Source organism: Myotis yumanensis, unplaced genomic scaffold (assembly GCF_028538775.1).
Source record: "Myotis yumanensis isolate MYYU_CA2020_CCGP unplaced genomic scaffold, mMyoYum1.0.hap1 SCAF_16, whole genome shotgun sequence".
Classification (NCBI taxonomy): domain Eukaryota; kingdom Metazoa; phylum Chordata; class Mammalia; order Chiroptera; family Vespertilionidae; genus Myotis; species Myotis yumanensis.
This window is the reverse complement of record NW_027223767.1, coordinates 52314095-52326413: the sequence shown is the minus strand read 5'-3', so window position 1 is coordinate 52326413 and position 12319 is coordinate 52314095. Positions and strand designations below refer to the sequence as shown.

General features: G+C 63.2%; 1 protein-coding gene and 1 non-coding gene across 2 annotated transcripts in view; both read right to left on the bottom strand.

Annotated features, from left to right (window-relative positions):
- The window catches only part of CARD14 (caspase recruitment domain family member 14), a 29234-nt gene that overhangs the window by 844 nt on the left and 16071 nt on the right, over window positions 1-12319 (bottom strand). Inside the window, exons 12-24 of the mRNA XM_070393040.1 lie at window positions 11187-11303; window positions 10595-10731; window positions 10382-10476; window positions 8899-8959; window positions 8541-8733; window positions 6795-6921; window positions 6260-6497; window positions 5620-5683; window positions 4941-5055; window positions 4288-4461; window positions 2799-2920; window positions 1254-1369; window positions 567-744 (exon numbers count right to left, since the gene is read on the bottom strand). Of these exons, the coding sequence (XP_070249141.1) occupies window positions 567-744; window positions 1254-1369; window positions 2799-2920; window positions 4288-4461; window positions 4941-5055; window positions 5620-5683; window positions 6260-6497; window positions 6795-6921; window positions 8541-8733; window positions 8899-8959; window positions 10382-10476; window positions 10595-10731; window positions 11187-11303 (1737 nt within the window). The remainder of the gene's footprint in view (window positions 1-566; window positions 745-1253; window positions 1370-2798; window positions 2921-4287; window positions 4462-4940; window positions 5056-5619; window positions 5684-6259; window positions 6498-6794; window positions 6922-8540; window positions 8734-8898; window positions 8960-10381; window positions 10477-10594; window positions 10732-11186; window positions 11304-12319) is intronic.
- Window positions 2039-2252, bottom strand: LOC138995285 (small nucleolar RNA U3). The gene has a single exon (XR_011468600.1). It is a non-coding gene; the product is annotated as a small nucleolar RNA U3 (small nucleolar RNA).

Below are 12319 nucleotides of genomic sequence, written 5' to 3'. Positions count from 1 at the left end.
AGCCCTGGAGGAGCCCGCCGGCCCCTGCAGAGGGGTCTGGGGGCACAATCCCACCGAAGATACTGTGTCCGTCACTTGGAGACGATACTCAGTGGTAAACAGTCTGAGCGGCAATCACTGAGCATCAGCACCAGCAGCCGAGAGAACAGGGCTGTGCTAGGTGGTCTGCTCCTCCGCCTGGGCAGGGGTCCTGACCTCGGGGCCGCCTCGGTGGGTGGGGGAGGAGCCTCTGACAGTGAAATGCAGAGCAAAGTGCAGGGTCGGTCGGATGGGCACTATCTGGGGACACCTGGGCACCGGGACCCCCTGTGGGGCGTCCTCGCGGTGTCGGTTCAGACCATGCCAAGCCCCGGTGAGGAGACGGTTTACGCAGAAAAGAGCAGACGGTCTGAGTACCCATCGGTAACCTGCACGTGGCAAGGGTGGTGGTCAGACTCCAGTGAGGGGACCCGAGGGGGGGGGGGTGCAGTGAGCACCCCAAGCTGAGCCCACAGGACAGGGTGCGAGGTCCACCAGCCAGGAGGACACAGCGTCCGTCAGGGGGGGCTCTGCTCTGTCCACACCACCTTCTTCTGCTCATCGGAGATGGCGAAGCGGACGCAGCTGAGCAGCGTGTCCAGGTCGCCCCAGCCCTCGGGGGCCAGGCTGCAGCAGGGGTGGGGCGCCCTGTCCAGCTCGCCCTCCTCCTGCCTGCTGGCCGCCAGGAGCTGCTCCTCCGAGGCACCCAGCCGCTGCAGGGCCTTCCTGCGGGGCCAGAGGTGGCTCAGGGGGACAGCGCGCTGCCCCGGCCATGCCTGGAGCTGGCCGGGCTCGGGATCCCAGGGGACCAAACACCCCTGGGTGCAGCGGCCACTTTCACGGGTCCTGAAGAGACAGGGCCCCAGACCACAGCCAGATGGGGGCGGCGTCTAGTTTACAGCCTCAGGTGTGAAATTATAAAGGACCCAGGACACCTGGGCTTGTCCCCAGCCATGAACAAGCCATGGCCTCCAGGTGGTCCTCGCCACCGGGTGGGGGGGGGGGGGTCCCTGTGGCCCCAGCAGGTGGGGCTTTAGTGAGTCAGCATAGGAGCCAAGTCCTTGCTGTCCTCTGGGCGGCTTCCCAGGGGGACAGGGAGCCTCTGTCCCAGAGTTGTGGGAGACCCACCCTGTGACACTTCCAGGAATCCGGTCACATGCCCCAGAGGCACGAGGGCCTTGCAGGGGGGGGGGGGGGGGGCGGGGGATGGGACAGTCAGCCCCAGACACACCTACCTGAGTCTCTTGGCCGCCTTCTCATTGATGGCGACGTGGAGGACGATGGGGAAGATCTCCATGCTGTGCAGGGCGCGCACGCTGTCCAGCGGGATGTCCAGGAGGGCGTGCGTGTTCTGGGGAAGGAGAGGGACGCTGAGGGGACCAGGCAGGGCTGCGTTGGTACAGGAGCCGGGAGAGTCCACAGCTGTCCAGGCCTGTGGGGTGATGGCTGCACAGCCGTCAGCAGCTCCCTCCACCTGCAGGGTGTTCTGCCAAGTGGCAGATGTGAGGCCAGAAAAATGAACAAACGGCCAGCAGCGTGGCTCAGGGATTGAGCGTCGACCTATGATCCAGGTCACGGTTCGATTCCCGGTCAGGGCACAGGCCCAGGTTGCAGGCTCGATCCCCAGTGGGGGGCGTGCAGGAGGCCGCCGATCCATGATTATCTCTCATCATTGATGTTTCTATCTCTCCCTCTTCCTTCCTCTCTGAACTCAATTTTAAAATAGAAAAAGAAAAACACCAGTAAAACCCGAAACCCATTGACATGGGACAGAGGGAGAGGCTGGGAGGGTGACACGGGTGGAGGATCAAGTGTATGACGATGGATGGAAACTAGACTGTTGGTGAACACGCTAACGTGCACACATGTAGAATTACATGCGGACACCTGAGACTTAACATGAAGTTAACCAATGTTACCTCGATTTAAAAGACAGTCGTTCTAGTGGTACAAGCATCGTCAAGCGTGTGATTTTCTTTTTTTTTTTTTTCTTTTTTTTATTTTTTTATTTTTAACACAAACCACTCAGACTACATCCTCTCCCTCTTACTCTCCCAGTGGAAGAGAAGAGTGATCATCAATGGCTGGTAGCAGCTGCAAAAGCAACACCAAAAGCCGGCTTCAGGCTCAGGAGAGGATGCTGCGCCCCCTCCTCATGGTTTCGGGTGCTCTACACGTTCAGAGAAACTTCTCTAGTGACAAACTATAGAAATGATCCCTGAAAGTAGAGTCTTCCAAGCGTGTGATTTTCACCTGGAAGCCTGGAGCTGCAAGCTGGGGCTGAGGGGCCTGTGCACGCCCGTCCCCAGGAGTCCGCAGCTCCTCCTCCGGGGCTGGGGGCACAGGGCGCCCGCCTCCGCTGGCAGCCGGTCTGGCCGCCTTGTACCCATGTAACACTCGGCAGTTCCCAGTGAGCTTTCCCTATGTGTGAGCCTTAGAACATGAGCTTTTTCCATTTCCTTTAGTCCAGTGGTTCTCAACCTTCTGGCCCTTTAAACACAGTTCCTCATGTTGTGACCCAACCATAAAATTATTTTCGTTGCTACTTCATAACTGTTTTGTTGCTACTGTTATGAATCGTTATGTAAGTAGCTGATACGCAGGATGGTCTTAGGCGACCCCGGCTTTAGTCCCTTCACAGATGCTGGTGACCACCTCCTGTGCCGGGAAACAGCGGCAGGGAGGTCAGAGACTCCCCAGCCACAGGGACCCTGGTCCCACCTCGGCCTCCAACCCCTGCCAGTCCCCACTCCCCGAGCAGCCTGCCCGCCCGCCCCTACCTTCTCCATGAGGCGCTCCAGGGCTGCGCGGGTCACCCAGCAGTGGCTGCCGGCGGCCTCCCTCTCCTGCACAATGTCCCCCCTCCGGCTGGCGGCCTCGTACTCCTCCGGGCTCAAGTACTCTGCGGGGCACAGTGGACGGGAGGTCACACACCCAACCACTGGGGGCCTGAGGGAGCCCTGCGCTGTACCCCGGGGGCCCCGCCAGCGCTGGGGGAGCCCTCCCTAGGTGTCCTCTCAGTGAGCCTGACCCTGCGCTTCCCACTCAGAGGCTAACCCTGCAGGGCACCCTAACCCGGGGGCGGGGCACAGCATTGCCAGGCAGCGCCAGGGGCAGGTGGACGGGAGGGAGCAGGAAGACGAATGGAAGGAAGGATGGGTGGATGGACGGACAGATGTAGATAAACCCCTCCATCGCTTCACAAGCTCCAAACTTACATATCCAACTTCTTCCACCTGGAAACCCCCCAGTGGCTCTCAACAGGGCAAGTGTGCCCCCAGGGCACAGGCATGTCTGGAGACTTTTTGGCTGTCACCACGGGGCAGGGCTGTGCTCCTGGCAGCTAGCACGTGGGGGCCAGGGATGTCACTCAACACCCTACAGTGCAGATGGCCACCCAGAGGCCAGAGCCGGAGGCTGAGGCCCTGCCCTCAGACCCTGCTGCAGCTCCCACCAGGCCCTTCCTCCTGAACAGCTCCTGCCCCCTCCGCCAGCCTCCTCCCAACCTGCCCGTGCCCTCTGCTGGCCTCCGCTGCTGCCGCCCAAGTGCCCCCAAATCACGGTGGCCCCAGCTGGCAGTGAGCTCTGCGCAGCCGTGGACTAGTGACGGCGTGAATGGAAGCGCCCACCAAGGCCTCCCGCCGCCTCCCTGGGCCCACCCTTCTGCTGTGAGAAGACACGCAGCCTGTCCCCGGGGCCCAGGACTCTGCTGACGGGCTTTGGGTGGTGGGTGGCGCCCTCTGGGGTTCCCACTGGTCTCACATGAGCCTGACTGCCAGCAGTAACTGCGCTGGATTGCGTTATGTCCCCCAAATTCTCACCCACCCAACGCCAGCATGGACCTTGTTCAGAAACAGGATCTGTGCAGGTGGGACGGTGAAGATGAGGTCGCACTGGACTAGGGAGGCCCTAACCCGAGGGCTGGGTCCTTACAGGAAGCTCCCGTGGAGACAGACACGGGAGAAGCCACGTGACGAGGAGGCTGAGGGAGGAGGGTGCACACAAGCCAAGGAGCCGAGGACCAGGAGCCCCAGGAGCCAGAGAGAGGGAGGCCCTCCCAAGATCCTCTGCGCCGGCTGCCACAGAGACCTGGTCCCACTGCTGGCCTCAGCCCGGAGGACAGCCCAGTTGCTGTACGCCCCAGGCGGGCGTGGTGACCTGCTAGGCAGCCCAGGGCCCTCATGGCGCCTCCCGCTGCTCTCCTGGAGCCCATCCAGTGGCAGCCCAGGCCTTGCCCGCTCGCACAGGGGGGGTCCGGGGGGAGCGCACCTGCTGGGCATGTCTGAAACCCTTGCAGCAGGCAGAGCTTCTCACTCAGGATCCTCCCGACCAAGCCGGGCACGAGGAGCACGGGCCGGGGCCGGCGGGGCCTGCGTGGGTGCACCCGCGTGTAGGGCGCCAGGGTGACGCAGCTCTCAGCCCAGAAGCCCCTGCGGGAGGCGTCTGTGGGGGAGAAGAGCCGTGAGTGGTCCCAGGCCCCGCCTGCAGCAGGGCCTGTGCTTTGCACAGCACAGCCCCCACACCTATGGGACGGCCACGATGGGTGCCGGCTCAAGGGCCGCAAGCCCCACCCTCCCTGGCTCAACAGCCTGGGTGCCCGTGGCCACAGAGCCCTGTGCTTGCCAGGCCCAGCTGGGTAGTGCATTGGTCCCACTGCCTCGTTGGCCACAGGGAGGATGGAGAAGGCCTCCTCCCTTCCATCTCCCTCTCCTCGCCCCCGCACCTCCTGGACGCCCGCCACACTCCCCTCACTCCAGTTGCTGTCTGTTTCCACAGCCCCCCTATATTATGCAGCCTCAGGGCCTCAGACTCACCCAACTCACCTCTCCAGAGAGGCACCCAGGCGCCAAGTATGGTTCTCACGATCGATCCTTATTCCCCCCTCCCCTAGCAGCCTGCAGCCCCTCCCCGCCCCACCTCACCTCCCAGCCGGCTGGGGTCTGACTGGGCCCCATCAAAGGATGAGCACAGGGCGCTGGCCTTGGTTCTGTCCACAGTGACGATGCGCACCAGCCTCTGGGGGCCTCCAGAAGACGGCTGCAGGGAGAAGGGACCAGTTGTCCACGCCGTCCACACCGGGCCAGGCAGGCACCGCCCCACCGGGGGCTCCAGGCTGGTCCCTGGACCTTCAGGCTGTGCCCACAGAACAGCCCAGGTCCCGTGCCAAGGAGAAGAGAGCAGGAGAGGGTCCTGGGGCAGAGGCCCTCGCCCAGGGCACGGCAGCGAGGGCGGCCCCACACCTCACCCGCTGTGCTGGAGCCGGGGGGCTCCTCGCTTGGGGCACTGAGTGTCCTATGTGGGGAGGACACCAGGTCCCCGCCCTCCGAGGGAGCAATGGGTGCACATGGCCAGGCAGTGGGTGCAGGGGCACATCCAGCACCTCTGCTGGCGGTGGAGGAACCTGCAGGCCGGGTGCCCTGTGGGCCCAGGGGAAGGTGTGCAGGGCCCCTGGGGCAGGGACTCGCAGGGAGACCCCTCAGATCAGTAGCCCACACCCTCTCAACAGGACCCCTAACCAGGCCCCACCCCTCTGCCAGCCCAGGGAGGAAGGAGGGAGGGCCCCCCCACAGGGCCCGGGCCAGGACCCGGCAGCGGCCTCACCTTGCGGGCGGAGCTGCTCTGCTGAGCCAGGTCCTGCAGGAGGCCGATAAGCAGCTGCTGCGCCCTGGGAGGAGGAGACACCACTGCCAGGAGGCTCCACACCCACCCCTGCCCAGTGGCGCCTCTGAAACCCTGCAAGCCTGCAGCCCACCAGAGGTGCCCGCTGATGTCCCGGGTGTGAGCCTGGGTGGGACATGGCTCCTGGCCTCCCTGCACCGCTGAGCTGAGCGGCACCACCCTGACACCACGTGTGTGCACTGGCTGACCTGGGACACGGCTCCCGGCAGGTGGATGCTGCTGGGGGGAGGGGGGCGGCCCTGCCCCATCTGTCCCAGGACAGGGTCCCAGGAGGTGGGACTTCCTGTGCTAAAACCAACAGTCCTGGACACACCAGGTGGCTGGTGAGCCCACCTCCTGGGGACACTGGCAGTGTCTGGAGACACTTGTGGTTTTCACAGGTCGGGGCCAGCATGAGGCCAGGCAGCCCCCAGCAGCGGGCCGTCCCAGGTCGCAGCACTGAGGCTGGAAACGCTGGCCCCGAAAGCTCACAAACAAACCCTGTCCACTTGGGGTGGCACATGAGGATTCCACTCTGGTCGTGTCCCCTTCCCGGGAACTGGCCGTCCCGACCGCCGCTCACCGTGTGTAGGTGGGGATGGTGCCGCCCTCCGTATCCCTGGTGCTGTAGGGGCCCACGCGGTGGGCGTGCCAGCAGCCGCGGCCCTGGAACATGGTGTCGGTGACGTGCAGGATGTCGCCGCAGTGCACGGGCAGCTCCCCCTCTGCCCGCCCCTCCAGGGCCAGGTTGACCCGGATGTAGAAGGAGTCCCCTGAGGTGGCCACTTTGGCTGCCAGGTCCTGGACCAGCTTCTTATAACCTGGTGAGAGAGGAGAGATCAGCCCAGGCCGTGAACCACAGGAGGAAGGTTCTGGAATGTGAAAGGAGGAGGGACAGAAGGTACCGCCCCAAAGTCTCGGGAGCCATCCTGGTGCCAGCGCCAGTGGGTGGGAGGTCCCGGCTGCCTTGGGGGCCTCTGAAGACCGGGGGTGTGGCCTGGCTCTGGGTAGGCCATGGGGGCTGGGGCAGGCACGGCCACGGCTCAGAGTCGGGACTGGGCAGCTGGGCAGGTCCTGAGAGGGGAGCTCCTGGGGGTGGGGTCGGGGGGAGTGTGTACCCTCCGTGTTGACCTTCACAGACAGGCAGCAGAAGCCGTCCACCCTGCGGAGAAGACCCACAGCCTGCTCCAGGGTCACGCCCTGCAGGACGGCCTTGAAGAAGGGCTCCGTGGCCTCGCAGTCCACCTGGGGGCAAACCACCAGGGGGGCCGCTATCGACCAGGTTCGGCGGCGGAGCCTGAGCGCAGATCTGCACTCACCCCCACTCCAGCCATCCACACCTCCCCAGCCATCCACCCCCCCAGCCATCCACACCCCCCCAGCCATCCATACCCCCCCTGCCATCCACATACCCCCAGCCATCCACAGCCCCCGCACCCCAGCCGCCCACAAGCACCCCAGCCACCCACAACGCACTCCAGCCACCCACATGCACCCCAGCCACCCACACCCACTCCAGCCACCCACACGCACCCCAGCCACCCACACCCACTCCAGCCACCCACACGCACCCCAGCCACCCACACGCACCCCCAGCCACCCACATGCACCCCCAGCCACCCACAAGCACCCCAGCCACCCACACCCACTCCAGCCACCCACACGCACCCCAGCCACCCATACCAACTCCAGCCACCCACACGCACCCCAGCCACCCACACGCACTCCCAGCCACCCACACGCACCCCAGCCACCCACACGCACCCCAGCCACCCACAACGCACTCCAGCCACCCACATGCACCCCAGCCACCCACAACACACTCCAGCCACCCACATGCACCCCAGCCACCCACACGCACCCCAGCCACCCACACCAACTCCAGCCACCCACACGCACCCCAGCCACCCACACGCACCCCCAGCCACCCACACGCACCCCAGCCACCCACACGCACTCCCAGCCACCCACACGCACTCCCAGCCACCCACACGCACCCCAGCCACCCACACGCACTCCCAGCCACCCACATGCCCATCAGGGCCTCTGTCCCAGGCCCTGAACCGGAGCATCTGCATTCGGCTGCTCCAAGCCACACATGTTCCCACCCTGAGTCAACCACCACCCCCTTCCCAACCGCATGCCGAGAGCACCACCCAGGACCCAGGGTCTGCTCTCCAAAATGGACCTTCGTTCTAGAGCGTTCCAGATCACAGGTTCTCGGCGTTGGGATTACTGACACGTGGAGCCGGGTCACTCTGTGCTGTGGGGCCGCCCGGGCCCTGGTGTCCACCGCGAGCTGCCATCCCCCCGCCCCCGCCCCGCTGTGAAAGCTCCGGCTCTCACTGTCCCTCCATTCACTCCCTCGCTGCCTCACGCCGAGAGGGCACTTTGTAAGGAGAATGACCATGTGCTTTTAGCTGCACTGGCCCCATTCGGGGCTCAGGACTGTCCCCCAGACACCATAAAGGGCTCTGCGGCTGTAACCACAATGTAACTGACAACGAGACACGGAGAAAGGGCTCCCGTGGCGTGGGGGCGGGGTCTCCTCTGGGGGACAGGCCAGCCTTGGGAACGGTGACGCCTATTTTGTGAATTTCTTACAATTGTTAAAAAGCTGAAAGTTCAAGTTTCAGCGACATCAACGTCACCTCCCCGCTACTGCAGTCACTTAATGGTAATTAGTTAAGTTGTACATTTATGTTTTCTGCAGCATCATGAATATTTTACAACAAAAAGTTTTAAAGAGTGAAAGTGGTGAATCTCGCGTTCTGTGTACTTGAACACAGGCGTGCACGCACACGCACGGGAGCTGACAACGAGACCGCCGTTCAAACAGCAGCGATGAGAGCCCTGAACCTCACCGTGACGATCTGGGTGCCTGGGCGCAAGGCCATCTCGTCGGCCGCCGAGCCAGGGGTGACGCGGTGGATGAAGATGCCCGTGAGGTTCCCGCCGATGACGCTCATCTGCTCCAGCAGTGCGTCCCCCTGGAAGGCCAGCACCGTGACCTGGCTCGGGAGCTTCCGGGCCGGCCGCCTCCGCACGGGGACGCTGCTGCAGGAAGGGGCCACGGAGCTCGTGTGCAGCCCAGCTCTGCCCCCAGCCCCGGCATTCTGGAACTCTCCACCCCCCTTCCTGCCATGATCGCACCCTCAAAAGGCTGTCGCCTGCCAACAGCCCTCACTCTGCCACCTGCCTGCCCGGCGCCGCTCCGCTCACCTGGCTGAGACGCAGGGGCCCCTGGAGATCAGCTGTGGGCCACTCTCAGGCTCCTGGAGGTCTAGGCGGAAGCAAAGGCTCAGACACCAGCGGGCCGCCCTGGAGGCCACACGCGACCTCAGTCCCCTCTGCCACCTCGGCTGCGGCTGACCTCGTCCTCCTCCTCCCTCCTGCTGAGACCTTGACTCATCTCCCCACACGGGAGGAGCTGGCGGAGAGCTGCCCTGCCTGGGTCTGGCCTGCACTGTGTCCTTTGTGAGACTGAATGTTGCCCACGTTTTATGAGATGGGGAAGCTAGAATCCACTTCCACCTTCATCCAGTCAAATCCGGTGGAACCCGGGCCCGCCTTTCTGCATGACAGCGCCTGCCGCCTGCATCGCTGCTCCCGCTACCCCCGACCACGCCAGCTGCTGGCTGCGGAGGCCTCCAGTTGGCAGTCCTAGGCCTCGATGTCCCTGGGAGTCCCCAAGCTCTGCACTTTGACATGCAGCCTGGGAGGCCGATGGGCCCAGTCCAGGCGGTGGCTTCCCTGTGGGCGGCGGAGGCTGCTCCTCCACCTGGTGGACCGCCCGCCCCGAGGACCGGAGGCCAGCAGAGGGCGGACAGCTGCCTGTCGCTTGCCACGGCGGCCTGTGCCAGCTCACGGGGAAACCCTATTCGTGAATACATTCCAGCCAAGTGGAGGTCACCGGGTGCTCCTGGCGTATTTGAGGTGAATTCCACTAGAATGCGGGAAAGCGGGGCATTATGTGGGATCACACAGAAGAGGAGCAGTAAGCCCCCTGTCCTCCCGGCCTCACAGCCAGGCTGGTTCCCCCGGCGGAGCCTTTCCCTTGGTCACTGTCACAAAACCACCAGTGATCCAGGAAGGCTAAGGTTTCTGGCCACGTGACCACTGCCCCAACACACAGGTGCCTCTGTGGACCAGCATGGGGTGCGTGCACCCCCTGGTGGCCACAGGGTGAATTCCAGGCAGGGTGCTGAGCACCTACTCTGTGTGAGGCCCAAGACTGGGGTAGGTGTGCAGGGTGGGAAGGTAAGGAGGCCGACATGAGGGGCACACGGCTTGAGGAGAGAGAACCAGGTAAGTGACAGATACAAGGCATAAGCCACAGGGAAAGGGGAGAAAGGCTCCCACAGGTGCCCCGGCCAGCAGGAGGGGGCACTACAGCCTGGCGCCGTGCTGTCCCTGGCAGCCCGAGTGCCCAGGGTCCAGAGCAGGAGGGACAGAACGAGCAGCTGTCTGAACATCTGGGCTGAGCAGGCATGGAGACAACTCCCTCACCGCTTGGTGACAATGGACAGGACACCCAGGACACAGAGCAGCTGGCACCGGCCTGAACTGCCAGGGGCCAGGGTCAGGGCAGCGGTCCAGTTCCCCTCCCTCTGCCTGGGCCCGGGGGAGACCTGTCCTCGTGTCCCCTCCTGGCCCAGCCCAGAGGGGGTGGGCGGCTGCAGAGGTTGGCAGAGGACACACTCACCTGCTCTGTCTACAATCTCGTAATCCAGGTCGACGTCAGCCGCCTTCGCTGCCGGGCAGCCTCCCCAGTCCCCCTCCAGGATTTCTGAGAAGCCACTGTGCGGAGGAAGGGGAGGACAGCTTGGGACCGGAGCACCCAGCGCCTGCCCGGCCCTCGTCCCCGGTGAGCCAGCAGGGGACCCGTGTCATCCGACGCTGATGCCGTCCTCTCTACCTGAAGGACCAAGGATCCTCCTGGAAGTCCTCGGCGGCTCGCTTGTACAGGGACAGCTGGCTGGGGGGCACCGGGCTGCTGGAGCGGAAGCTGTCCACCAGCTCGCGGCTGGGCATGGCGCTCAGGTCCGACCAGAGCTGAGACAGGAGGACAGCGAGGCAGGGTCAGCGGGAGCTCATGGGCTCACGACCCCTCCCTGCTCTGGAAAGGGAATAAGCCACGGCCACCAACATCAGGGCTGAGGAGGGGACAGGGAGGGGAGGGGGAGCTCACAGCCAGGGCACATTCGTCGAGCACCTACTATGTGCCAGCACTCTATTAGCTGTTTCCTGTATTTTATGTCGCTTAGTCCTCACAATAAATATAAAAAGTAATCTTCCCACTTTACATAGAAAGTGACCAAGGCCCTGAGAGACCAGGGGACTGGCTAGTGAGGGTCACGTGCTGATGGGTGGGCGGGCAGGGTGCCAGGCGGGCAGTGAGGGCCTGGACGCAGCCCCTGGTCCACTGAGGTCTCCCTTCAGCACCTCCTATGCGCCGGGCCCTTCCGTCCGCACTGGTCTGTCCCCGGGAGCGGAGGGCGCCGCTGTACCTCGGCGGAGCTGAGGCAGCTGCTGTCACTGTCGTCCCGCGGGCAGATGGCGAACATGCGCACCAGCCGCTGCTTTCCCCTCCGCCAGGGCTCCCTCGGCCCCGCCTCCTGCTTAGGCTGCAAAGGCGCCAGACGAGCTGGTTAATTCAGGAAAGGGTCCCCTCGGATGCTCTCGGGGTTTCTACCCAGGCACCACCCCCATCTCCACCCTCTCTCATGGCTTCCAGTCTGGGACCCCCGCTGGCCACCAGGATGCAGAGCACTGGGCTTGGGTAGTAGAGGGTATACGTCAGGGGTGGGAACCTTTTTTCTGCAAAGGCCCATTTGGATATGTATGCCATCATTCACGGGCCATACAAAATTATCAGCTTAAAAATTAGCCGGTGCCCAACAGGTATGGCTCAATGACTGAGCATCAACCTATGAACCAGGAGGTCACGGTTCGATTCCTGGTCAGGGCACAAGCCCGGGTTGCAGCCTCAATCCCCAGTAGGGGGCATATAGGAGGTAGCCGATCCATGATTCTTTCTCATCGCTGATGTTTCTATCTCTCTCTCCCTCTCCCTTCCTCTCTGAAACCAATATAAATATACCAGAGGCCCGGTGCACGAAATTCGTGCGTGCATACAGTCCCTAGGCCTGGCCTGAGATCAGGGCCTTCTTCCCTGGCTGCCTGCAGCTGGCCCCGCCCCCCACTGCCACCCACCCCCCGGTTCCCCATTCGCCATATGGCGATCGGAGCCTGCCAGCCGGGGAAAGGGACCAAGAGGTGGTCAGTGCGCCTCATAGTGACTGGTCGGGCGGTCGTTCTAGTCATTCCACCTAATTTGCATATTACCCTCTTATATAGGATTTTAAAAAGAAAACATTTTTAAAAATTAGCCTGCTTTATTTGATCAAACATTTAATTAACTCACCCTTAATGCCTTGATAGGGCCAGACCAAATGATTTTGTGGGCCTTATATGGGCTGGACGTTCCCCACCCCTGTGCACACAGTTCTTTCCTGGTTACACACCTGGTACATAATGTATGTACATGTGTCTATACACACTGCACATAGAAAATGGGGTGGGGGGCAGACCAATCAGAAAAGAGAAATTCACCCACCCTCCAACACGCAGACCCGTAGTC